The following is a 26,000-nucleotide window of genomic DNA, read 5'->3' on the forward strand; positions in this document are numbered from 1 at the left end:
ATCGGATTATACAGTTAAAATTTATTAAGAGGGTAGATCTCATTCTAAGTGTTCTCACCACAATAAAACTAAAACAAAAAAAGGAAAAGAATAAGTAAGAAGATAACAGGATTTAAAGAAAAAGGATTGGGGCAGACTACTCAAAATTTATGCAACTTTGTAATCAGAGCACTAACAAAAACAATTAAACCCTAGTAAAAAATACTAGCATAGTTTAAATAGTGAATAATCAAAGAGTTTTACCTTAAAAAAAGTGATGGTCACTTGATAAGAAAAAGAAAAGAAAGGATTGGGGCTGTGAAGGACGGAGGCAAGGATAAAATAACCAAAGATGAGGCATAATCACAACATAAGTCCTTCCAAACACAGAGCAAAAAGCCAAACCAGGTGAAGAGGAAGGGAAGAGAAAGAGCTGGGTACTGATAGGTGGTTTGCTGCCTTCAGCTATGTTCATACATTTTGTTTTGGCAACTGTTACAGGAACCAACAACATTTCCTTATCATGGTGTCATTACTGTCCTATTTACCAATCACAAACGAATTAATCCACATTAAAGAAACACATGTCATAACAGGACACATTGTACCTACCCGAATTAAACTAGAAAGCCTTTGTGGACAGATCATTCATATTTGCATCCTCAGTACCCAGTACCTATACTAGGCATGTTGTAAATGTCAAAAATGACCAAAAATGATGATTTTCCTTTAAAAATATATTTGTTAACATTTAAAAATATTTTTTCAAAACACTTTTTTTTTAAAAAGTAGGCTCCATCTCCAGCATCGAGCCCAATGTGGGGCTTGAACTCATGACTCTGAGATCAAGACCTGAGCTGAGATCAAGAGTCAGGTGCTCAACAGACTGCGCCATCCAGGAGCCCCCCCAAAACACTTTTAACATTAAAAAGAAACATGCACCAGGGCACCTGGGTGGCAGAGTTGGTTAGTGTCTGACTTGATCTAGCCTCAGGTCTCAATCTCAGGAGTGTGAAACTGAGCCCCGTGTCAGGCTCCACACTTAGTGGGGAGTCTGCTTGAGATTCTCTCTCCCTCTCCCTCTGCCCCTCCCGCTTGTGCTCTAAAATAAATAAATCTTAAAAAAAAAAAAAAAACCTGTACCAACAAAAACTGTACATCTCTAGCATTCTTGCTCGCTATATTCCAAATCAGAGCTAGACTGATAAGTAACTACAGGTCAGAAAGGGAAAACACATATACGAAAGATTCTAATAATTGAAAATAGCTCCCATACATATCGAGATGATAGGTAAAGGAAGCAACAATGTCACACGATTCTTACAATGTTCAAAATTCAAAGGATGAGGAGACAAGGACAGATCCATGAAAAAAATTTTTTAAATTCACTATTACATTCTGATACATTCTGTTTGAAAATATTCAGAATTCCTTTAAAAAATTATTTCTCTATTACATTATTACCCATAACATACTTAACAAGTGATCCATAAATACTTCATGTAAGAATGCCACTGGACCTTACCAGAATGTGCCCAAATTTTGATTAAAAAAATCCCTGATGGCAGCCTGCCTGCTAGACTGCCCTGCCCAGTTATCTAATAATTGCCCTGGGTAAATGTACCTTTTCCTGGCTGATATTCGATAAATTCAATACAGCAAGATCAACAAAACTCATCACGTTTTCTATTGTTTTTATGGACCCCCAAACCTAGGCAAAAGTAGTAACCACCAATATTACTTATGGTTCCGGTCTTACACCTAATAAAAAAAAAGCCGGTTAATGTCTAGATAGAAAGAGCAATTTCTCAATTACTACCTAAAGTCATCCAATGTCTCCTGTATCATGTTCTGAATAAAACGGATTTGAACAGATGTCAGTGGTGCATTTGGCCGATTATTTCCGATGGTATCAGCTATTTTTTCTGATAGTGAACTGGCAACTCCAGCCATGACAGAGGATGCTATCTTTGGATCTAAAATAAAAAATGGAGAAAATATTAATAGTCAGCTTAGACTAAGAGACATCAAACATTTGTAAATAAGATTTGGCATGAGGAGACTTGAAAAACTGGTAAAGAACAGTGTTCCTGTGACATTTAGAAAAACTCACTGTCTGGAATACAAATCTTAGAAACTTTCTATGACATTATTTCTAATAGTCATTTATCTCTATATATAAACTGCCAACTGTCTAATATAATAACATACGACAGAGGGATTAATCTTGAAGAATCTTGGAACCATTTCCTCTTATAAAAGATGAATGTGACATGCTATCCCATAAACTAGATAAACCAAGACTATTAAAAATAAACAGAAGGAATATAGGAGTAAAGTACCACTATTAAGCAAAGCCCCAGAGTTTACACTAATACAGTATATCCACAGAAACCTTGAAGTAAAATATAAATATCTATATAGGAGACTTGCTTCTATACAAAGAGTTGTTTTCTATAGATAACTTGTACAACAACCCAATATCCCATTAAATGTGATCAAGTTTTTAGGATCTGTGGCATGAACTTTAGTATGGAGGAGGGAAAATAAGACAATTTCAGGTAGTTAATGACTCATTTTCAAAGGGTCCTACATTATATTCCTATTTGTACCATATTAGATCAAGACCCTTACATATTGGATTGGCAATAGAATTCACACCAAAAGAGTATCAAATCAATGTCACTGAGTTTAACCATTCACATACATGTCACTGTCCTCTAGTAAGAGAGTCATAATAGACAAGCATTGTGAAGTTTCAACTCCTTTTAATTTTCTTAGTCTATGATCACTGTATTTACTTATCAAGTTAAACAGTGGGAGTTTTCAACTTAACAGTTTCAAATATCAGGAAGTTTTATGTACTTACTTGGAGTTGAGGATCCAATGAGGGGGGGTTCATATATGAACTGGGCTTCAATTTCTTTCTCTGGCCTTTCAAATTTTTCAGGACTTCTTGTTTGGTTAGATGACGGAGAGGTATTCAGATTTCCAGTTTCAGCACCAGAAATCAACTTTGCAAACTTCACATTTAAAATAAACAATATATCAATTCTGGTTTTATATATATAATTTGTACCTACTTTTCTTTTTCCAGTAGTTAGGATCAGAAAAATGAAGAATAAGAAGGGATATAGAAGGAAAAAAAATTGCAAGAACTAGTGGCAAAATAAATCAACTTTACTAATCAAAAACAGTTTCAATGGTAACATGATGAGGAAAAGCTCATTTACCAATAAGCATCTGCTATTGAGTGTCAGTGAAAATGGTAATCACAGGCCCAAAAAAAAAAAAAAAAAAAAATCCCCAAACTCTCAGGTGGTAACTAGCCAGAAATATTTGAAAAATATGTCAGAAGACATTTTTGTACTTCTTAAATATCTTTTCAATATCATTCTAAAAAATCAATATGAAAATATGACAGACTCTACCTTACTGGTAACATTTGATCATTTTAAGCCCTTATATAGAAAATTAACTTCTATTTTGGATACTGTGTAATAGCAGTAGATAATGAGGATATATTACATTCTCAGAACCATCAGTTAGCTCTAAGACTTGGGGTAAATGACTTGACCATCAACTTGGTGCTTTCTGCTGCAATGGAAATAAATTCTAAAAAACTCAGGTATAAACTAGTCAAGTATCTTGTCTTAGAAAAAACAGCATTAAGTTTACATCTGCTGTTACCTACAACATTTCCAAAGACAGATTTCAAAAGTATCCTTTAATTTTTAACATGTGACATCAAGATTTAAGAATATTTTCTACCTGGTAAGGGTACAGCACTGTCGATAATTAGGACATATCCCCTGGCAGCCGCCTGCTTTCTGTCTCGTGATAAGCTTCATTATATCCTTGCTACTGACAAACGCACACTGTGAGTGCAGTATCATTTTTAGGCAGATACCTGTTTGAGGGAGTCCTTAGGTTCCTGTTTTCCCAGATATATTTTCTTAGATTCAGCTGTCAGATCATGATTTTCATTTTCTTCTTTCCCTGGAGATCCCATAAAGACATTAAGAGGACTAGAATGCAATACTGAAGTGTTTGAAGCTACTGGATTTTTTCTTGGAGGAAGGACTGAATTCAATTGTGGTAGAAAGTCAAGGCCTGAAAAAGAGGAGAAAAAAACTATTTGCATATGATTTTCCTCAATCTTGGATATTTAAGAAAAGCACTTAACACAATAAACAGGTTAATATGGTAGAAAGACATGTGATTTGGATTCAGAACGCAGGTTCATTTGTCAGCTCTACCCCTTACTTGATGTATACAAAATCTTGGGCAAAATTTGCAAAACTCTGTTTCCTGATCAGGAAATGTGAATAATGATATCCATCTCCGAGTGGTGAGACTAAAAAGAGATATTATATGTAAAACTACTTTGAAAATTGTAAAGCCCAATGAATGCTTTAGTCAATATTATTAGTTTTTGATAACTGAAAATTGTTAATTTGGTATATATCTGTAGTATATCTTGGTAGCCTCTAAGATGGCTCCGAATGATCCCTGCCTCCTGGCATGGATCCATGCCCTCAGGTAATGTGGGCAGGACCTAGTAACTTGCTTCCAACAAAGAGAACACAGCAAAAGTGGTGGGATGTCACTTCCAAGATTAGGTTACAAACATGCAGCGGCTTCCATTTTGAGTGCCATCTCTGACTATCTTGCTCACCAACTCTGAGGGAAGCCAGCTGCCATGTTGTTAGTTACCCTGCAGAAGGGCCCACATGGGAAGGGACGGGCATCTTCTGCTAATAGCCACATAAATGAGCTTAGAAGTAGATCCTTGCCCAGTCAAGCCTTGATAGGACTGCAGCCCTGCTGACATCCTGATTAAAGCATCAAGAGAGACCTTAAGCCAAAGGCACCAGCTAGGCCATGCTCAGATTCTGAACCCACAATTATGAGATGATAAATGTTCTTTTAAGTTTCAAAATGTTGGGGTAATTTGTGGGTGCCTGGGTGGTGCATTCGGTTAAGCAACTGACCCTTGCTTTTGGGTCAGGTCATGATTTCAGAGTCGTAAGATCAAGCCCTGTGTCCAGCTCCACGCTCAGTGCGGAGTCTGCTTGAAATTCTTTCCCTCTTTTTTTCTCTCTCTCTCTCAAATTAATAAATAAATCTTTAAAAAAAATGTTGGGGTAATCTGTTACTTATCAATAGATAGCACAATATCACTTTTAATTTTCCTAAAAATACTTCTCAATAGTTCTTACCATCTTTGCCTACGGACTCATCACCTCCCTTGTTAACCACAGCATCTATAATAAAATTAGAAAATCAAATTTTTAAAATTGTGAAAAAGAAGCCATAGCAACTTAAGCTTCCTATTCATTCCCCAAAGAGTTCGATTTTAAAAAGGAAAATCTGGGTGAAGTTATAGCTGGGACTCATATAAACTTCCCTTTTTATTCTTTTCACTTCATGCATAGCAACAAGTATGAAGAGTAATTCTATGGTATAGGGTCATTTAATGAGACAGCCAGGTATACTAGAAAAGCACTGCAGTAGGCTCCAGAAATCTATAATCCAACTCTGCCTATACCACTTAATAGCCTTAGACAACAAGCCTTTAATACAATTAAGCTTCAGTTTCTGCATCTATATAATGGGAATAACGTCCTGACCATCTCACAAGATTGTTTTGAGGATCAATTGAAACAACGTCAAAATAGTTTGTGAGCATTACAATGATATACAAAACATAAGATATTATTAATATTTATTTTAATGGCAGAATATGTGTAAGAATATTCCAATACTATAATACTATTAATTTACCAATTAACAACCAAAAATTGCCTAACTTCATTTTAGCAAATTAATAGAAAAACGGGCACAAGTCATAAAAAAATCCGTCAGAAACTCAAATGGCCAATGAATTATCATACATGATTATCATAGTAGTAGGAGGATCAACCATACATCTGCATGTGTGTAAAGACACCTAGTAATTACACAACACACATACACTTTTATTTTTTTAATTTAATTTTATATATTGTTATGTTAGTCATCATACAATACATCCTTAGTTTTTGATGTAGTGATCCACGATTCATTGTTTTCGTATAACACCCAGTGCTCCGTGCCGTATGTGCCCTCCTTAATACCCATCACCAGGCTAACCCATCCCCTCTAAAACGTTGTTGGTTTCTCAGAGTCCATAGTCTCTTATGGTTCGTCTCTCCCTCTGATTTCCCCCCCTTCGTTTTCCCCTTCCTTCTCCTAATGTCCTCCATGCTGTTCCTTATGTTTCACAAATAAGTGAAACCATATGATAATTGACTTTCTCTGCTTGACTTATTTCACTTAGCATAATCTCCTCCAGTCCCATCCATGTTGATGTAAAAGTTGGGTATTCATCCTTTCTGATGGCTGAGTAATATTTCATTGTATATATGGACCACATCTTCTTTATCCATTCATCTGTTGAAGGGCATCTCGGCTCTTTCCACAGTTTGGCTATTGTGGACATTGCTGCTATGAACACTGGGTACATATGGCCCTTTTTTCACTACATCTGTGTCTTTGGGGTAAATACCCAGGAGTGCAATTGCTGGGTCATAGGGTAGCTCTATTTTTAATTTTTTGAGGCACCTCCACACTGTTTTCCAAAGTGGCTGTACCAACTTGCATCCCCACCAACAGTCTAAGAGGGTACCCCTTTCTCCACAACCTCTCCAACATTTGTTGTTTCCTTCCCTGTCCATTTTTGCCATTCTAACTGGTGTAAGGTGTTATCTCAGTGTGGTTTTGATTTGAATTTCCCTGATGGCTAATGATGATGAACATTTTTTCATGTGTCTGTAAGTCATTTGTATGTCTTCTTCAGAGAAATGTCTTTTCATGTCTTCTGCCCATTTTTTGACTTGATTATTTGTTTTTTGGGTGTTGAGTTTGAGAAGTTCTTTTTTTTATTATTATTATGTTATGTTAATCACCATACATACTTTTAGAAGTTATTAGTTTTCTCTTAACAAAAGCAGAAGTATTCTTATTTAAAAGATGAAGAAATTGAAGTGCAAACAGATTCAGCCTTTTACCTAAGGAGAGTTGCATTCTTGAAATCAAAACATAAATTTCTTGATGATGAAAACCAGTACTATATTTAGTACACATGTTCTTTTATTAATAATATGAAATGCTAATAAATGAAGGGCATACAGCTCAAATTCTAATCATATTTTAAAAAAGTAAAGAGGAATTTCTATCCTTTATTCATTTCTTTTAAAAACCATTAAAGAGAATTTCATTTATAACTCAAACGCTTTCAGAAAGCCCCTTCCTACATTCTCCAATTCAAAAGTTACCCCAGGGGTTCTCATAAGCCAAAGCTCCCAGATGGTTACTAACCTCCAAAACCTTTCTCAACTCCAGCTCAAGCCACTTTTCCCTCTTTTGCCCACATCTTTCCCCTCTTTATTCTTTAACTATGTAGTCTGACCCCTCTTCATCCTGAAAGAAAGGAATGCTTCCTCTTTCATTAGGTGGAAGATACGGAAATCTGACCTGGCAATTAAAGTAGTCATTTTCAGGCCAGGATAAGGCAGAATACACTAAGTAATTCTGTGCCATCACATATGTGATTATTCTTTCTGATTACGAAACTAATTAGAGAAAATTTGGAAAACAGACAATTTAAAGTAAAAAATGAAATTTTATAAGATCATGAGTGGATGTAACAATTTAAACATCCTGCTACTGCTGACATTTAGATATGCTCCAGAGTTCCACTATTATAAAATAAACAGTACATACAAATCTTTGTGGGATTCTCTGAACAAGTTATTAGGTAAATTTATAGAAATGGAATTAACAGTCCAAAGAGTATGAATATTTAACCTGCCAAATCATGCTCTAGAAATTTACCCATATTGTTAATAATACTATTAGCAGTGAGACTACCCAATTAATGAAAACAGTATGAACATCAGTATCAAAAAAAACTCAGCCAAACAATGTGCCTAGTTCATACAGTATGAACAATGATATATAATGTTTCTATTTATCAAAATGGTAAAGTTTTCTTTTTGTTTTTATTTTCTTTTTAGTAGCAACATCTCCTAGCAATAGGGAGAGTGTGTATGTGTGTGTGTTACTTTCACACAGTTAGTGTAAAAGATGAGGCAATCTATCCCCCTGCCGTATTTCTCCATGAAAACAGTGAATAAGTATACCAATTAGATATTAATAATCAAAAAACAAAATTTTTTTAGGTTAGAAGATATTTTTTGCCTATCAAAATAGCCAAGATTTTAAGATTTATTTAGTAGATACAACTAAAAAACTGCCTATGGAGGCAAAACTTTTAAGAAACTTCTGTGGAAATTAAAATGCTAACTTGAGAGCTATTTGCATAGTTCCCATGTGAAAATGACAAGCATATACTTCAGAATGATAACATCTGAAATATCAGGGCAAAGGAAAAGATACTACCCCGGGGACTGAGAAAATTAGCAACTGTCATGAATGGAGTCAGACTGAAGCTATTACCCACATCTTTTAGCTAGAATTAAAAAAGTAATGACTGCCAGCAAAAGAATATGATCCTCTGATCTGAACAGACTTACCATCTCTGATAGGTGAGAACATGTCACCTAAACTACTTTTTCTGGTATCATCAAAGCTGAAGAAATCCTGATTTTTGCCACTGTCCGTTTCCTTAGATGTAGTATCAGTGTTTATGCTTCGAGGCAAACCTTATAGGAAAATTGGATATAAAAATAATTGTTATTACATCTACATGAATTTACCATCAGAAGCTACGTTCTAAAAATTAATGTATTTTGCATATACTGGTAATATTACAAAGGTGAGCACCAGGAAAAGAAAACAATGTAACAACAGCTCAGTTAACCATGATTTTCATGGAATGAAGGGCTTCCCAAAAGCAAATAATCTATTTATTTATATGATACCACTTTATTTTAGCCACTTTGATGAAATTTTCCCAAAATGATTTATATACTTTGCTGCCCTCTTAAACAAAGTATACTGAACACAACCAACTTCTGTTATAATGGGCTCACTTTTATGAACATCTACAAATGATTAAAAAAGTCTGTAAAGCATATAGCACGATGCCTAACATAGAGCAGGATTCAAGTAATGTTAGTTCCTTTTCACAACTGCAGTAAATGGATCTCCTTTTTTCTCTCTTCTGTCTTTTCCTTCACTAACTGTGGAAGCTTAACACTGCTCTCAGTATTATCGATCTCAAATGATTTTACTAGCCTCAGGATAGTTTACTAAGAGGAAAGAAACCAGAACACTAAACTCATAAAGAATAGCATAGTAGACAACAATGAAAAGATGTGCAGCAGTCTATTTTCCCTGCCAGTATATAATGCAAGGAATTAGAGCAGGGACTTTGTAAGACTGAACTCTGTGGGCTCAGTAGCTTCTTGCTCATTTTTGGGTTGAAGAATGAGTTCTAGTGATTCAAGAGCTGTGATGAAAGTCTGGTACTTTAATTGGTAGCATGTTACTGTATTACATTTTTTTTAAAGATTTATTTATTTTTTCCAGGGAGAGAGAGAAGGGAAGGGCAGAAGGAGAGGGAGAGAATCTTAAGCTGACTCCCCACTGAGCAAGGAGCCTGACGTGGGGCTTGAATTCAGGAACTCACAACCCTGAGATCACGACCTGAGCGGAAACAAAGAGTCAGAGGCTCAATGGACTGTACCACCTAGGTGCCCCTGTATTACATTTTAAATAGTGTTTTATTTGTCATCTTGGTCCCAAATGAAAATTGAAAAGCTGGGATAAAAACAAAGAACAGTCAGCATATCCAAAAATGTCCAAACCTGGCAAATAAACTTTTCTAGTAACACCTGATAAAAAGTTAAAATATTACTGAACATTTGTACATCACTGTCATTGAAGTGTTTACACCAAGAGTTAAACTGTTATAAAGAAGAAATTTTCTCTCCTTCTTCTAGGTCTTTAAACATGTATGAATGCATAACGTTAGCCTCTGGAACTTTAGGAGAAAGAAGTTTGGTAACATTTGAAAGTAGTGCTAAAGACATTTTTTACTTCTTAAACTGCTGTTTTCCTCTGAAAATAAGCACTAGGAACAAGTCTGCAGAGGTTCTCTATTTTAAGTTTTTATTTACATTCCGGGTGGTTAACATAATAATAATTTCAGGTGTACAATACAGTGATTCACCACTTCCATAGACCACCAGGTGCTCATCACAAGTGCAGTCCTTCATCCCCATCACCTGTTTCACCCAACCCCCCCCACTCACTTCCCCTCTGGTAACCATCAGTTTGTTCTCTATATTTAAGAAAAAGCAAATGATGCATCACAATTCCAGACTTCACGTTGTATTACAAAGCTATAGTGATCAAAACAGTATGGTACCAGCACAAAAACACACACATAGATCAGTGGAACAGAAAACCCAGAACGGAACCCACAACTATATGGTCAATTAATCTTTGACAAAGCAGGAAAGAATATCCAGTGGGAAAAAGTCTCTTCAGCAAATGGTGTTGGGAAAACTGGACAAGAACATGCAAAAGAATGAAATGAGACCACTCTCTTACACCACACACAAAAATAAATTCAAAATGGATTAAAGACCTAAATGTGAGACATGAAACCATTAAAATCTTAGAGGAAAACATAAGCAGTAACCTCTTTGACATCAGCCACAGCAACTTCTTTGTAGATATGTCTCCTGAGGCAAGGGAAAACAAAAGCAAAAACTACTGGGACTTCATCAAAATAAAAAGCTCCTGCACAGCAAAGGAAAACAACAACACTAAAAGGCAACCTACAGAATGGGAGAAGATATTTACAAGTGACATATCTGATAAAGGGTTAGTATTCAAAATATATAAAGAACTTATAAAACTCAACACCCAAAAAATGAATAGTCTAATTTAAAAATTGGCAGAAGACATGAACAAAACATTTCTCCAAACAAGACATCCAGATGGCCAGCAGACACATGAAAAGATGCTCAGTATCACTCATCATCAGAAAAATGCAAATCAAAACCATAATGAGATATCATCCCACACTTGTCAGAATGGCTAAATCAACAACACAAGAAACAACTGGTGTTGGCAAGGATGTGGAGAAAGGGGAACCCTCTACACTGTTGGTGGGAATGCAATGGTTGGCACCTTTAGTAGAAGCAACGTGAACTTCTTTCAAATTTCAGATTCATTTTACAGGAAGTTGAAAATAATAGTGATGATAACCGTGATGACAATATTTGCGAAACCATAATTTACTAAGTGGCTATCATGTGCCAGGCACTTTTGATACATCTTCTCTGGTTTTCACAATAACCCTAAAAGTTAAATATTATCTATGGAAGAGAGAATAAGACTCAGAGTGGTTAAGAAAACTGCCCAAAGTCATGCTGGTAGAAGTCACAGACCCAAGACTTACACCTAACATACTCTCAATATTTCAGAGTGGGGAAAATGTACGTACGTATGTACGTACGTGTGTGTGTGTGTGTGTGTGTGTGTGTGTATGAGAGAGAGAGAAAGAGAGTGCTAATGATGAAGCAAATGTGGCAAAATTTATAAAACAGTGAATCTGCTAAAGGGTATACTAGAGCTCAGGAGTTCTTTGTACAGTTTTGAAATGTTTCTATAAGTTGGCAATTATTTCAAAATAAAATTAATAAACAAAAGTTTCTAACTCTGTGGGTACAGAGAAAACATTCATTTTGTCAGAAACTTTGTTAATCAGCCAACAGTTATCATTAATCAGTGACCCTGCAGACCCAACTCTTGCATTTCCTAATTAATGCTGTCATCGTTACACATGAATTTCCTTATTAAAAACTAAATGAATAACAGTAAGACTCCAGAAAGCTCAGAGTAAATGAGAGAAACTTTATTTTGTTTAATTTTGGAAATTATGAATAGAATAATAATAAAATGACAATTTTTATAATATAGTTAATTCAACATCTTGGTGAACATTACCCAATGTTCTATTTCCAAAATGAATTTCTTCTTCTAAGTATATAGGAATAATATTTGTTTCTGGGAGTTCTTAAATAAGAAATTATTTTTCTATATAATATGTAATGACTTTTATGTAAGGATAATGTAGATATTAACAGAAAATTTATAATGAAGATATATACTTATTATATTTTTTTAAAAACCATTCCATACTATCAAGGCTAACAAATTAAAGTTTTGCTTCTACTTGAAATTGTAAACTCATGCTGAGAAGGTACAACAAATATTTTTGTCCAAGTTAAGTACTTGTCCTGAAACCTTAAAAGACATGGATACATGCATTTCTAATGAGGCTAGTTTGGAAACACAGTGGTATATCATGCAGACTTTTTTAAATTATTTTAAAGATTTATTTATTTATTTGAGAGTGCATGCGAGTGGGGGTAGGGGAAGAGGCGGGGGGAGAGAGAGAGAGAGAATCCCAAGCTGACTCCTTACTGAGTGCAGAGCCCAACACGTGGGGCTTGATCTCACAACCCCAAGATCACTACCCGAGTCAAAACTGAGTCTGACACTCAACCAACTGAGCCACCCAGGTGCCCCTACCATGCAGTCTTAAAAATCCGTTGCAAGTTGACAGTATAGTGTAACTTCTTAAAATTTAAAAGAAAAAAAATGTTTTCAGGAATTTAGAGAAAAAGAATATTCTCTACAGTAAATACAGGGAAGCTTATATTACACCTTCACAAAGTCTAAATGAATTCTTTAAGAACCATTTCATCAATACAATTATCAGAGTAAAAGAAATTATTTAAAAATTGCAAAATTTTTATTTTTCTTTAATAAACTATTAATATACTGCTTAATATGTGCCAGGCACTATTCTGCACTTAAATACATTTATCACCTGACTTACTTTACATTCTGAAATATGAAATAAAAGAAGCCATTAATAGCTTTTTTTGTGACTCAGAGATCAAATCAAAATGACAGCATCAAAGAATCAGATTCTCTACTGATTAATCTGAAGACACAATGCACAGTCATCCAGTCTGGAGTGGTATTAAGGATAATTTCTGGATTGGCATTATTCTGTTTTTAAGATAATCAATATTTCTTACAACAAAAGTTCAGCTAAATAGAATAGATGCCTTTCATTACTTTTTTAAAAATTTATAGCTCAAGTTAAAATGGTCACTTCTTCCATTTTCACTAACTATTAATAATTTTACCTAAATACACAAGTGAATTTGAGTTCCAGGTGCTTGAAGAAAGCGCTAATAATATATACCGGGGTGCGGTGCTGGGTGGAGACTCCACATAAGCAGCATTTACCTGCTTTGTCTTGAACAGCAACTGCTCCTTTCCCCCCGGCTGTTGTCATGGGCTGTGGTAGAGCTGTGCCAATGGGAGTGGTGGCTGCTTCTCTGACGATTCCAGAATTCTGAACTCCTCCACTGATAGCACTCACATTAATGGCTCGTTTGTTCACAGCTGTGGGCTTATTTGAACAGCCTTTATTTAAACTTGACTGAAATGCAATGGAATATTTAAAAGCTCAGGTTTCTAATGCTCCATACTATACATTAATATTTTATCAATTCCCTGTTAGGTTAAAAATATAATTTCCCTTACAAATCTTAAGCCTGCTGGTGGATCTGAGAGCTTCCCTCTGAACCAAAAAGCCTTTTAAAATATTTTTTGAAGAGAGAAATATGAGAATTAAGTACAAAAAAATAGTTTGAAAACCAAGTATCAAATGGCTTTGTACCAGTCATTTAAAATGCTTTCATATAAAAATGATTATAAAGTAAAACTACACTGTGTTTAATGGACAAAATATGATTTCCATATTCTGAGCTAGACTTATTTAATAAAATCAAAAATAATGAAAAGAAATACCTTACCTTAGAAAGAGTGGTGGAGTACTGAAATGCTATACACCGCACAGATGTCTTGTGAGCACTGACGGTTTTAACTGGTGATTTCAACATTCTTAAATCATATTGATATATTTTCCCACGGGAAGATCCAATAGCCAAAGTGGCTCCATCAGGCATGAAGTCTACTGCAGTTAGAGGGGTGTCTGCCACTAAAGTTTTCACTAGCCTTTGGAAAGGGTAACAAAGTATATCTAGATATGTGAGCCTATACAGGTATATAAGTATATGTGACATATAGATAGCTAACTACCAAAACCAAAGTCACTTAGCATTTGGCAAAGTTACTTAGAATATGCATCCCCAATATTTGTGTAAAGCATAAATTCAGAACTAGACTTACGAGACCTTTCTAATATAACGGCATATAAAGGAACTGCTGCATACTCTATTCTATTTTTTCTATTCACTTCCAATAGGTACATTCTACATCGTGTAGAAGCAGCAACTATTTCTTTGAATAATTACTACTTCAACAGTGAACATGACAGACTTCCTGGGTGTTACTCCACAAACAAAGGCTCTAGTCTCAGGGTTAAGGAGGCCCTAACCATCCCCTTTCCATTTATTGACCTGCTCAGGTCTCAAGAGGACTATGACCTTGCACAGGGGAGCAGCTGCTACTTGGCTCTTTTAGCTGTGCATTTCTTGACCAGAAAGCTAACAGAATCCATGTGGCTTGATCCTCATGAAGCTAATATAGAAATATGGATACTGAATTGCTGAAGCTGAGCTCTTTGCCACAGTTATCTGGTATAAGAGAGAAATGCTTACTGACTCTTAAGGTTCTCAGTAAAGTTCAAAAAGAAAGAATAAAAAAGAAAAATTTTTTAAAAAAGAAAAAAGTAAAACAAGTAACAGTAAACTTTAACAAGGACTGACAGAAGGTCCTTCCCTAATTGTAACATTACCATTTTCTTCCATACAATCTTTAGATATTGTCAGGTGTCTTGAATACACCTGTAGCATTCTTGTACCATTTTTTTTTTATAGCTAACCAAGCACACCTATAACTGTGAAGAAAGCCAGAAGGCACAATGGACCCAGATAGTTAGAAGATTATGTACCTTTAGCTCTAGATGAGTGGTTCACAACTGGGGGCAATTTTGCTACTTTTTCTAATATGGGGAGTGCTACTAACCTCTGGTGGATAGAGATCAGGGATGCTGCTGAATATTCTACAATGCCCAGGATAGCCCCCCACAAACGAGAATTATCCAGCCCAAAATGTCAATAGTTTAGAAACCCTGCTCTTGATAATGAGTTAATTTTAAAGCAAGTTAATCACATTGCTTTTAAAATATACATATTTAGTCGTATTTCTGAAAAAGAATACTATGCCTATATGCTAAAACAAAGATGTGCAATCATTAACATGCTATCCTCAACATTCAACATCAGATGTACTCTAAAGAATATCCACATCTCATGTATTTTTTTCTGCATGGGAAGAAAGAGAAAATTCTATCCTTCTAGATAACAAGTACACAAACTTTAGATCTTCCAAACATTAATCAGAGGTCTATGAAAATCACAAATGTCTGCTAATGAGATAATAGTTATTTGTTACTAAATTAAGAAAAGATCGTGTCACACTTACTTCTTACTTGAAGTGTCATAGAGAATAATTCTTTTATCCAAGCCTATAGTCACAAATAGCAATTCATTGACAGGAGAAAAACAGATGCCTGAAGCTGGAGCTTTATGTGTACTGTCAAAGTTATGGTATGGACTCTGACTATTCACATCCCAGAGAGTTACTATTCCGTTATCCGAAACACTGCCCAGTAGTGATTTCTTAAACAAGGAGTACTTCAAGTGCCGAACAGACTATAAAAATAAGAACAAATTTTATGCAATTGTAAGCATTCATAAGAACATTTTATATAAACTATATAAATAATGGCAACAGTCAACCACACTATTCACAGGGGATTTAGGACTTCTCTTGTTCATAGAGTAACAGATTTCAACTATGACAACCATAAAAATCACTTAGTGGACTATAAGATGATCCTAATACATAACAATATTCTAGTAATTAAATATTTGTCATGATTTTATTATCTTGGAACAGAGCTACCTCAACCTCCCCTTTTGTAGAGGAAAAATAGAATATGTTTAGATTAACTACATTAACTCATCAGGGTTAGGAATATCTACCATAATAAAAGGCCCAGCTAATCCCAGCCAAATCACGATTTGTAAGTATCAGAGAACACTGGCAGAGAATAAGCAATATTTCAAATTTATTTTCTCTACATATTTTAGATACTTGGATATATTTGTTTGAATCTGGGCATTTGATGCACTGGCAGTTTAGCAGTTGAAGCATAATAAAAAAATTAACTAAATCACAAAGAACTGACAACACCCTAGACTGGGGATGGACTATATCCTTCTTTCAAAAGCATCAGCCTGAGGGCAATACTGGCCTTTCTCTAAACACTCATCCCTAGGGGCAGTGGAGACATTCTCTCTTTCTAGCTTCCGCTGGATCAGAATAAACAAATATCCAGTTTGAGTAAACAGATCTTGAATTAAAACTAGATGAATTTTATCTACTTTTACTAAAATGTTGCTTTCAAACTTGTGTCGATATTATCATTTACTGAGCTGAGGATTAAGTATCTTACATTTAAACTAATTTTTCCGTGCACAGAAACAGCACTATAAGTATAGAAATTAATAGTAGAATCTGCAAGAGGGGGAAACTGGTTTTCAAAGAGTTAAGTTAGAGTTCCAAATAAAGCAAAGAATCAGGCTCTAGTAGGCTGATAGTAGCTATACATATAGGTCCCGGATAAATCTGGCACAAAACATTAAGTCAAATCTGAAGGTTTTTTGTTTGTTCTATCTAGTTTAATCTATTATACTCCAAAAGCTTCTATATACCACTAGAAACCACACAGAAACCACTAGCTTCTATATATATATAATAAAAACTCATATACTACCTACTTCTAAGATGTTTCAAAATAATATATATCAGCCCTCAACAACAAAAATATTTATGATTAATACAAAACAAATTCTAAGGAAACAAAAGGAGTATTTGTTACCAGACACCCTAACATAAGATAATTACTATGGTCATGCATTAAATATGGCTCCTCATTTTCAGACGGTTAGACTACAAAGTACGTCGGCTTGTGTTTTGTATTTTTGTTGAGGAAAAGTATATCCATTCCAACAGACAAAACTTTCCTCTGGTCTACACTCAAGGAAAAATAAACTACTTGGGACTTGACTATATAAAAGACATAGAGGGCGCCTGGGTGGCTTTGTCGGTTAAGTGTCCGACTCTTAATTTTGGCTCAGATCATGATCTCAGGGTCACAAAATCAAGCCCTGCATCGGCCTCCATGCTGAGTACGGAGGCTGCTTGAGGTTCTCTCTTTCCCTCTGCCCCTCCCTCCATCCCCAAGCTCTCTCTCTCTCTAAAAAGGAGAAAAAAAACAAGAAGACACAGAGATCCTTACTGAATCACGATGTTTACAGAGTCACATTATCAACCTAGCAAAACATTAATTTTTTAAAAAATTCTGCAACACATTAAGAGTTTATATAGTATGGTCCTTCATATAATCTAAATTTAGATTAAATACACAAGCAGAACTTAAAAAAAAAACTAACACCATTAACGTCATAAAACATAGACCTCATAGATCCTCGACGTACATAAAATTCAGCCTCAGCCACAGGATTCCTACTGGAAGGTGGTCATCCAGAATCTACTCGAATATAACAAGGAACAAGGACCTCACCACTTCATATAATGAAACTTTATAAATAGTTAAAAATGCATCTCTTGATTAAGTTAAAACCTAAATTCCAAATACTGCTTCATACATGTTCTGTGGACCTATATGGCAACCATTTAAGAAAAGAAAAAAGGCTAACAATAACCATATATCTTCGTTCAAGCAGGGTCTTGGCCAAACTCTGCAGGGTCTTGGGTAAATTACTTAAACTCTCCAAGCCTCAGTGTTCTCATCCACAAAACAGAAAATGCTATTTTCCAGTCAAAGTTGTTCTAAGAATTAAACAGAATCTCTGCCCAGAGCTGTGTTCACAGCAGTAGCCGCCACTATTCTCATGGGCTCATGACTCATTCTTCATTGTCCATGTACCCATTTGACCATCTTTTACACATACTTTTTTAAAAGACCCTTAAGTAGCCAAACCGATTTCTTTAAATGGCTCCCCTCTATCTCTCTGATACATTTCTGACCTTTCTACAGCTATTAAATCATCATGTCTTTAGAGTATCATTAAAAGACTATCCAATGACCTGGATAAGTGAAGTATTAATCTACTAAATTATATTTAAAATAAGTACTAATAATACAAGTTAGTACCAGCAGCACTTATTAAGCCCCTACACCTGGTTCCAGATTCAAACCATTTCTAAGGAAAAAAAAAACATTGCCAAGAACCTTATGAAAAACATCCCTATAAGCAGCAATGCCATTTTTTCCTACATTATTATGTAAGAGTGTACGTGCTTGTGGATAAATATATGTTTCTAAATATAAAAAGTACATCACTCACTATAGATCAAGGGTTGGCAAACTTTTTCTTGAAGGGCCAGGCAGTAAATATTTTATGCTGTTGTACAGCAAAAGCAGTATGAATGAGCATGGCTGTGTTCCAATAAAACTTTATTTACAAAAATAATGGTCAGCTACTGGGTCATAGTTTGTTGGTCCCATAGTTTTCAAACATAAATGTTTGAAATAAAAAAACAAAACATGGGGCACTCGGGTGGCTTAGTCGGTTAAGTGTCTGCCTTCGGCTTAGGTCATGATCCCTCCCAGAGTCCCGAGATCCAGGCCCACGTAGGGCTCCTCGCTCAGTGGGGAGCCTGCTTCTCCCTCTCCTTCCCACTTGTGCTCTCTCTCGCTATCACTGTCACTATCTCTGTCTTTCTCTCTCTCAAATAAATTAATAAAATCTTAAATACACACACACAAAAAAGAAGAGAAAAAAAATCTATAATCCTACCACCCACAAAAAAACTGGTTAACATTTAGTTTTGTTGTAAATAAGTCTTAGTTTTATTGTTTAAATATTTTTCTGTGTGAATGTATGTTTGTGTGTATTCAGTAAGTATAAACAGAAAACCCGGGATCATACTTTATTATTATAAAGTCAGCACTGTCACTAATACTTTCTACTACATGATTTCAACAGCTGGATAATACATGAATGTATGAGTATATCAACTTATCTAAATAATCTAATGTTGGACACTTAGATTATTTCCAATTTCCAAGTACCCCAACTACTATCATTTTTAAAAACTGCTAATTTATGAAAGAATTTGTATTTCACTGTTGTTCATGCTTTAAAGGTTCTTGGTTGAAAAATGCTAAGTGACCATGTGTTTTCCTTCTTTTGTGAATTACACATTAATCTACTTTGCTTATTTTCCATTGGGCTATTAAGATTTTTTTAAATCCTAATTTGCAATTGATCTTACTATAATAAGGACATTAAAGCTCTCATTAAGTATAAATATTTCCCCATTTTTCTTTCAATTTTGTTAATTTTTTAAGATTGCTATTTTGTCAGATTTTAAGTTTTTATGCACTTAAATTTATCATATCTGTCTCCCTAACTTATAACTTTGTTCTTATACTTAGAAGGCTTATCTTCACAGAGATGAGAATATCCATTCATATTTTATTGTAGCTTTATAATCTGTAATATATATGTATCTAAATACATATATATGTATACATACATATATATACTAAACACTACTTATATATACAAGATACTATACATGCGTGTATATATACATACACACACATACGCATAAACATATACAATATCCCTTCAACTCCATCCCCTCCCTCTTCTTTTTTTTTTTTAAGGTTTTTATTTATTCATTTGAGACACAGAGATACAGAGAGAGAGAGAGCATGAGCAGGGAGAGAGGCAGAGGGAGAGGGAGAAGCAGGCTCCCCGCTGAGCCAGGAGTACAATGTGGGGCTTGATCCCAGGACCCTGGGATCATGACCTAAGCCAAAGGCAGATGCTTAACCATCTGAGCCACCCAGGTACCCCCATCCCCTCCCTCTTTTTAAGTCCCAGTGTCTTGTCTCAAGCACTAATCAACTGTCACTGGAGGAGGTACTGCCCACTTCCATTCTCAGTGGCTTACTATCCATCCTTCACATTGCTGCAACAGTAACCTCTTCAAAACTGGAAATCTGAACATATTTGTCCTGCTTAAAATCCTTTTAACTCGAAGACTTTGAAAAGTTAGTTGTTACAGCGGTGGCAGAGTTTCTGAATCTCTCTGAATAACCGTGTGTGTGTGTGTGTGTGTGTGTGTGTGTGTGTGTGTGTGTGTGTGTGTGTGTGTTGTTACAGCGGTGGCAGAGTTTCTGAATCTCTCTGAATAACCGTGTGTGTGTGTGTGTGTGTGTGTGTGTGTGTGTGTGTGTGTGTGTGTTGTTACAGCGGTGGCAGAGTTTCTGAATCTCTCTGAATAACCGTGTGTGTGTGTGTGTGTGTGTGTGTGTGTGTGTGTGTCGCGCACGCGCAGGCCTGGACTTCCTATCCTTAGAAAGTCCTATTTCTCAAGGTTGGCCCTTGGCTGGTATCTGGGATTTTGGGAGGGTTTCCACTACCCTAACTGATAAGAGCGACTCACTGACTGATAAAAGTGGCTCATTGTGCCGAAACTGTTTGTGTATAAGATATGGTTTATGGCTGAACAACTGCTTTCCTTCTAGGAGTTTGGAATTTCAATATATGCTACATAGAGGGTGCCCAGGTAACTAGCCTCCACTAAAATCTCTGGGCAACGAATCTCTAATGAGCTTCCCTGGTAGACAGCGCTTCATATATGTCACAGTTTGATGCTGGGGAAATTAAGTACCTCCTCTCCACTGAGAGAGGATGCTTTGGAGCTTATACCTGGTTTCCTCAGGACTTCACCCCATGCACCTTTTCTCTTTACTGATTCTGCTTTGTACCCTTTCACTGTAATAAATCACAGCCATATGTATGATTATATGTTGAGTTCTGTGAGTACTCTTAGTGAATCATTAAACCTGGTCTTGGGGATCCCTAGTGCAGTGAGTTTAAATGACTGAGTGTGTGTGCGTGTATGTTTTACAGACAGACAGCAAACCCCAGACAGCAAAAGTAAAATCCCATGAACATTTACAACAAAACTAGATGATCAGGGATCCTCATGAGCCCCAAAATGCATGCTAGAAAGTCAAACAATTAGCAGCCACAAGTCCCTCATAATATTAGTATCTGTGCAAAGGAAACAGAAGGAAATAACAGGGAGTCTGAGACAGAGCTGAGAACAGGCAAAGCCCCAAATAGCCAATAGGTATTCAAAAAAAAAGCATGGTGACCAATTTGACAAGCTCAGCTGAAACCAGGACTATCTGCTGCATTGGTGGGACTATACAGAGGTCTACAGAAAGGTCTGAAGAGCTAGAGAAGTTTAGCTGCAATGAATTCCCCAAATTGACCAGATGAGATGCCTATCTCCCAGGTCAGGGCACCACACTAAGGAGACACTGTTAGTAGTAGAGGCAAACCTGAATAGGATGGAGTCAACAGAGCTGAAGGAGAGCAAAAGTTCACATACAAGTAAGTGAGTGGAACAAAGCTAGGCAACCTCAGAAAACAAGTCACCATTAAAACAAAAACAAAACTAACTGAAAACAAGAGGGAGCTTGTAAAGCTAGCAAAGACACCCTGAACTCCATCTCTGTGTAGAAGTTTGGGAAACTAACTCCACAGATAAATCCCAAATGAAGTTATTATGAGAATAAGATGAAAGGAACTCTCAGGAGATGACCAAGAAGAAAATAAAATGATACAAGACATTAAAAAACAATATAAATCAGAATTAGAAAACTTAGAAATGAGATGTTAGAACTTAGCAAAGAATTAGAAATTTCAAAAGTCTCTTCAAAAATGAAGGCTAATTTAAAAGGAATATAAGAATGAATAAACACAACAGGTAACACCTTAGAGACAGGCAAAAAATAAAGAAGTTTTGAAAATTAAAAATAAGGAAAAAGTTAAAATGGTTTGAAAGTAATAAATCAGTGAAGACAAGATCTAATAAAGAAAAAAAGAAAACATAAGGAAAATAACAAATACTAAAAGCACTAATTCAAGAAAACTTCCCTGAAAGAAAAGATCTGAAACTGCATATTAAAGAAGCACACCATGTCCCTATGAATAGCAATACAGAGTGACCAACACCAAGACTGAGTCTAACAAAATTACTGGACTTTAAAGAAAAAAAAATATTCTTTGGACATCTAGGAAAAAAGAAACAAGTGACATCTAAGGAAAAAAATACTTAAATTATCATCAGACATTTGAGACCAACAATAATGGGAGTAACACATTGAAGTCCTCAAGGAAAAAAACATGTGAGCCTGCTACTGAGTTACATCAAAAGAGAATTTATGTCAGAGAATAAGTCAAAAAGCAGAAAACACATACTTATGGAAACAATATTAATATATGGTGCTCACTGTGATTATAAAATTTTGGAAAATACCTAAAATATAGGAATCTTTAAACTGTGGCATTTGAACAATGGAATATTATGGAGCCATTAAAAAATTATGGTCATGGGGGCACCTGGGCGGCTCAGTAGGTTGAGCATCCAACTCTTAATTTCGGCTCAGGTCATGATCTCAGGTCATGGGATCCAGCTCTGTGTCTTGGTCTCCACACTCAGCAGGGAGTCTGCTTGAGATTCTCCTTCTCCCTCTACCCCTCCCCACCGCTCATGTGCACTCTCTCTCCTTAAAATAAATAAATAAGTCTTTTTAAAAATATGGTTATGAAGACTAGTAAAATGAGAATACCTGGGATGGAACACTACTGTGAAAAAGACAGAAAACAAGACTGGACCAACAGAATGATTATAATTGTATGGAAGGAAGATAAAGCTATACACAGAAACACTGCAAGAAAACATTCTTCCCGTTACAGAAAATTTGGAAGAGAGATATTGAAGGAAAAAAAAAGAGCCTTTAAAAAGTATCTACAGGGCGCCTGGGTGGCTCAGATGGTTAAGCGTCTGCCTTCGGCTCAGGTCATGATCCCAGGGTCCTGGGATCAAGTCCCGCATCAGGCTCCCTGCTCCTTGGGAGCCTGCTTCTCCCTCTGCTTCTCTCTCTCTCTCTCCCCCTCTGTCTCTCATGAATAAATAAATAAAATCTTTAAAAAAAAATAAAAAAATAAAAAGTATCTACATTAAAAATAGAGATTAGAAGTTTATTTTATGCCAACATGTCAATTATAAAACCGCTCAAAGAACATACTAGATAGGCTAGACAAATGTACACAAATACTAAGAAAAAACATGGAGCATACTGCATGGAGCACTGGGTGTTATACGAAAACAATGAATCGTGGATCACCACATCAAAAACTAATGATGTATTGTATGGTGACTAACATAAGATAATAAAATAAAATTAAAAAAAAAGAAAGAAAAAACATGGAGGACATATTATCATGCAAACATTGTATATCAATGTTCCTATATAACATCAAGGAGATCATTATTCTAGAAATAAAGATTTGTAGTCAAACTCTCTGAGTGGTAAATTCAGGTATAAATATAACCAGACAAACAAGTTAACCCAATTAAAATTAAACTCATTCTTGATAAAATAATTATTATTTTTAATTGTAACTAATAATTATTTACATTTTTGGACTCTGTTCCCAAACATGGTTACTAATACTTACAAAATCTATACCTAAAATGTCAAAAATTACATTGAATAAAATTAACTTATTTAACATACCAAAATACATTATATTTATTTATTTTTTTAAATACATTATATTTAAAATCTCACAAATAGCCTGCTGCATTTAAAGATCATTTTTAAGTCTAAGGAATCATTAAATAGATCCACTTTGTAACTGCTTTGAAAAGGGCTGCAGTTTGGGAAAGGCAAAACAGGTTAACCTATTTGTGAGCCTACGCTGCTGAGCCTGCCAAACAGCAACATGCAGTTGTAATCTAGAAAGTCTGTCAGCCCTGGAAGTTCTGCAGAGGCCGCAAGCCTCCCCCCACACCTGCCCCCTCACTCCTGCAGAAAGACATTGTGATCCACATAAAACTAATAGCTTCAATTCAGCTCAGATACTTCAAAGTTAGGATCTAAGTATATCCAGGCAATCTCATTTATGATATGAGATTCAGTATAATGCAGATTCAATGGCACTCCAGGTTTTTGTCACTTTTGCTAAGAAATCAATCTGATGACTTTTAAATATTTCAAATTCTTGATTGTTCATAGAAACAAAAATTAAAGTTTTTATTTTAGGGTGCCTGGGTGGCTCAGTTAAGCATCTGTTCGACTCAGGCCATGATCCCAGCGTCCAGGATCAATCAAGTTGTCCCCCACACCCCCATCAGGCTCCCTGCTCAGCTCAGTGGGGAGCCTGCTTCTCCCGCTGCCCCTCCCCCTGCTCCTATGCACATGTGCGTGCGTGCTCTCTCTCTCTCTCTCTCTCGCCAAAATAAATTAAAAAATCTTTTAAAAAAATAAAATTTTTATTTTTATCATTAGATGTGTCCTATCTACTATTTTTCTCAATACCCAGACCCTACCTATAGTAACTGATCAACATAAAAACTGGGCTGGCTAACAGTATATTTGAGTTGAATTATGTCAATCTTCTGACAGACTTAAAATTTTTATGAACATGTTTAAATTTAAGAAAAGAATATTTAGTATATTTGAAATCTTAAATGAATTTTGAGAAATCTAAATGAATGCTCAAGTAGCAATTCTATGCCTCTAGTCACCAACAGATACAATACACCGTAACAAAATCATTTGTAGGGAAAAAACAAAACGACACTCCGAAGATTTCAATTACAATGCTCATAAAAAGGAAATATAAGTATGCAGAATCATGAAAATTGTGACTTTCTTCACTAAAAAAACTGAAACTGCATAGTTACACAGCGACCAAATGGTATTTCCTAGCCCACGTACTCTGTGTTAAAGGTACAGAGGAAAAGTGAAATAATAACAGTACACAAAACATAACAAACATTTGTTCCAAGGACGGGGGAAAAATTAAAATACTCCAGTTCAATTACTGAGGTCAAGTTACAACTGGCAAATTAGCAGGGCTTTAGAGGGAATACATTAAACCTAAAGACGCACAAACCAGTTTGGGAAAGTAAATCACAAAAGTTATTTTAATGATTTAATATGATTATTCATTAAAAGCTCACTGAAGTTCACTGATCTCTTACCAAATGTTGAAAACAATGCTAAACACACTCAGCATCTCATTTAGCCCTCAAAACAAACAAAAAAACAAGACTGTACTGAAAGCATATTCTCATTCTCACTTACAGATAAAGAAAAGGAGGCTTGAGAGTTAAGTAACTTGCCCAGGTTCACACTAGCTAGCTCTCCAAATAAACGTGGGACCTGCGATACAGAACTATACCAACGATCCTAAGGAGATGCCGACTTGTGCTAGCAGGAGGCAACAGACACATGAAAATCTCATGTGACCTTACTCAAGAGATAAGCCTACAGCAATACTGTTTTCCTCAACTAGAAAATAATTTAAATTGAGTTTTGCTATGCAAATAATCAATGAAAATCCTTTGAAAACCAACCATACAGCAACCTATCACCTAGAATTTTAAAATATCTTTAAAGTGGCAAGAGAATACCGCAAAGTTTCCAGAAGCTTTGGATTCTCAAATCTTTATACATTCAGCCGCCTCTGAGCTAGAAAGAGATCCCAAAGAAAACAGTGCTACCACTCTTAAAGAACAGATCTTCAAAATAGTCAGTTAAAAGTCTTGCAATCTAAAAGTCCTCATTTGTAAAATGAAAAATTTAAAAATGAAAAAATTTGTAATATGCATCTCACAAGTAGCAAAGATTAAACAAGAAAATGTAATATAAAGCAATAATCACAGTGCTTGAAACACAGGAAATGGTAGTAAGGATTCTATGAAGGTGATAACCTCTACCTGGAATGCTCTCCAAACCCTCTTACCACCTAGTCACCCCAGTAGCAATAGGATGGTCTTTGCAGTGAATCATGCTGACGTAATTATACACCTGTCTGGAAAGC

At 35.6% G+C, this 26,000-nt stretch overlaps 1 protein-coding gene across 7 annotated transcripts in view; it reads right to left on the reverse strand.

Moving 5' to 3' along the window:
• Positions 1-26,000, reverse strand: part of NEDD1 (NEDD1 gamma-tubulin ring complex targeting factor) — a 52,256-nt gene that overhangs the window by 9,725 nt on the left and 16,531 nt on the right. For 6 of the 7 annotated variants that reach the window (XM_027594948.2, XM_027594945.2, XM_027594951.2 and 3 more), the window contains 8 exons: positions 15,469-15,698; positions 13,836-14,037; positions 13,264-13,459; positions 8,559-8,687; positions 5,202-5,246; positions 3,890-4,092; positions 2,849-3,002; positions 1,799-1,955 (listed from right to left, as the gene is read on the reverse strand). In XM_027594948.2, the coding sequence (XP_027450749.1) occupies positions 1,799-1,955; positions 2,849-3,002; positions 3,890-4,092; positions 5,202-5,246; positions 8,559-8,687; positions 13,264-13,459; positions 13,836-14,037; positions 15,469-15,698 (1,316 nt within the window). The remainder of the gene's footprint in view (positions 1-1,798; positions 1,956-2,848; positions 3,003-3,889; positions 4,093-5,201; positions 5,247-8,558; positions 8,688-13,263; positions 13,460-13,835; positions 14,038-15,468; positions 15,699-26,000) is intronic. The other variant, XM_027594947.2, reaches the window with a different exon arrangement.

The sequence above is a fragment of the Zalophus californianus genome, chromosome 9 (genome assembly GCF_009762305.2).
Source record: "Zalophus californianus isolate mZalCal1 chromosome 9, mZalCal1.pri.v2, whole genome shotgun sequence".
Taxonomy (NCBI): Eukaryota; Metazoa; Chordata; class Mammalia; order Carnivora; family Otariidae; genus Zalophus; species Zalophus californianus.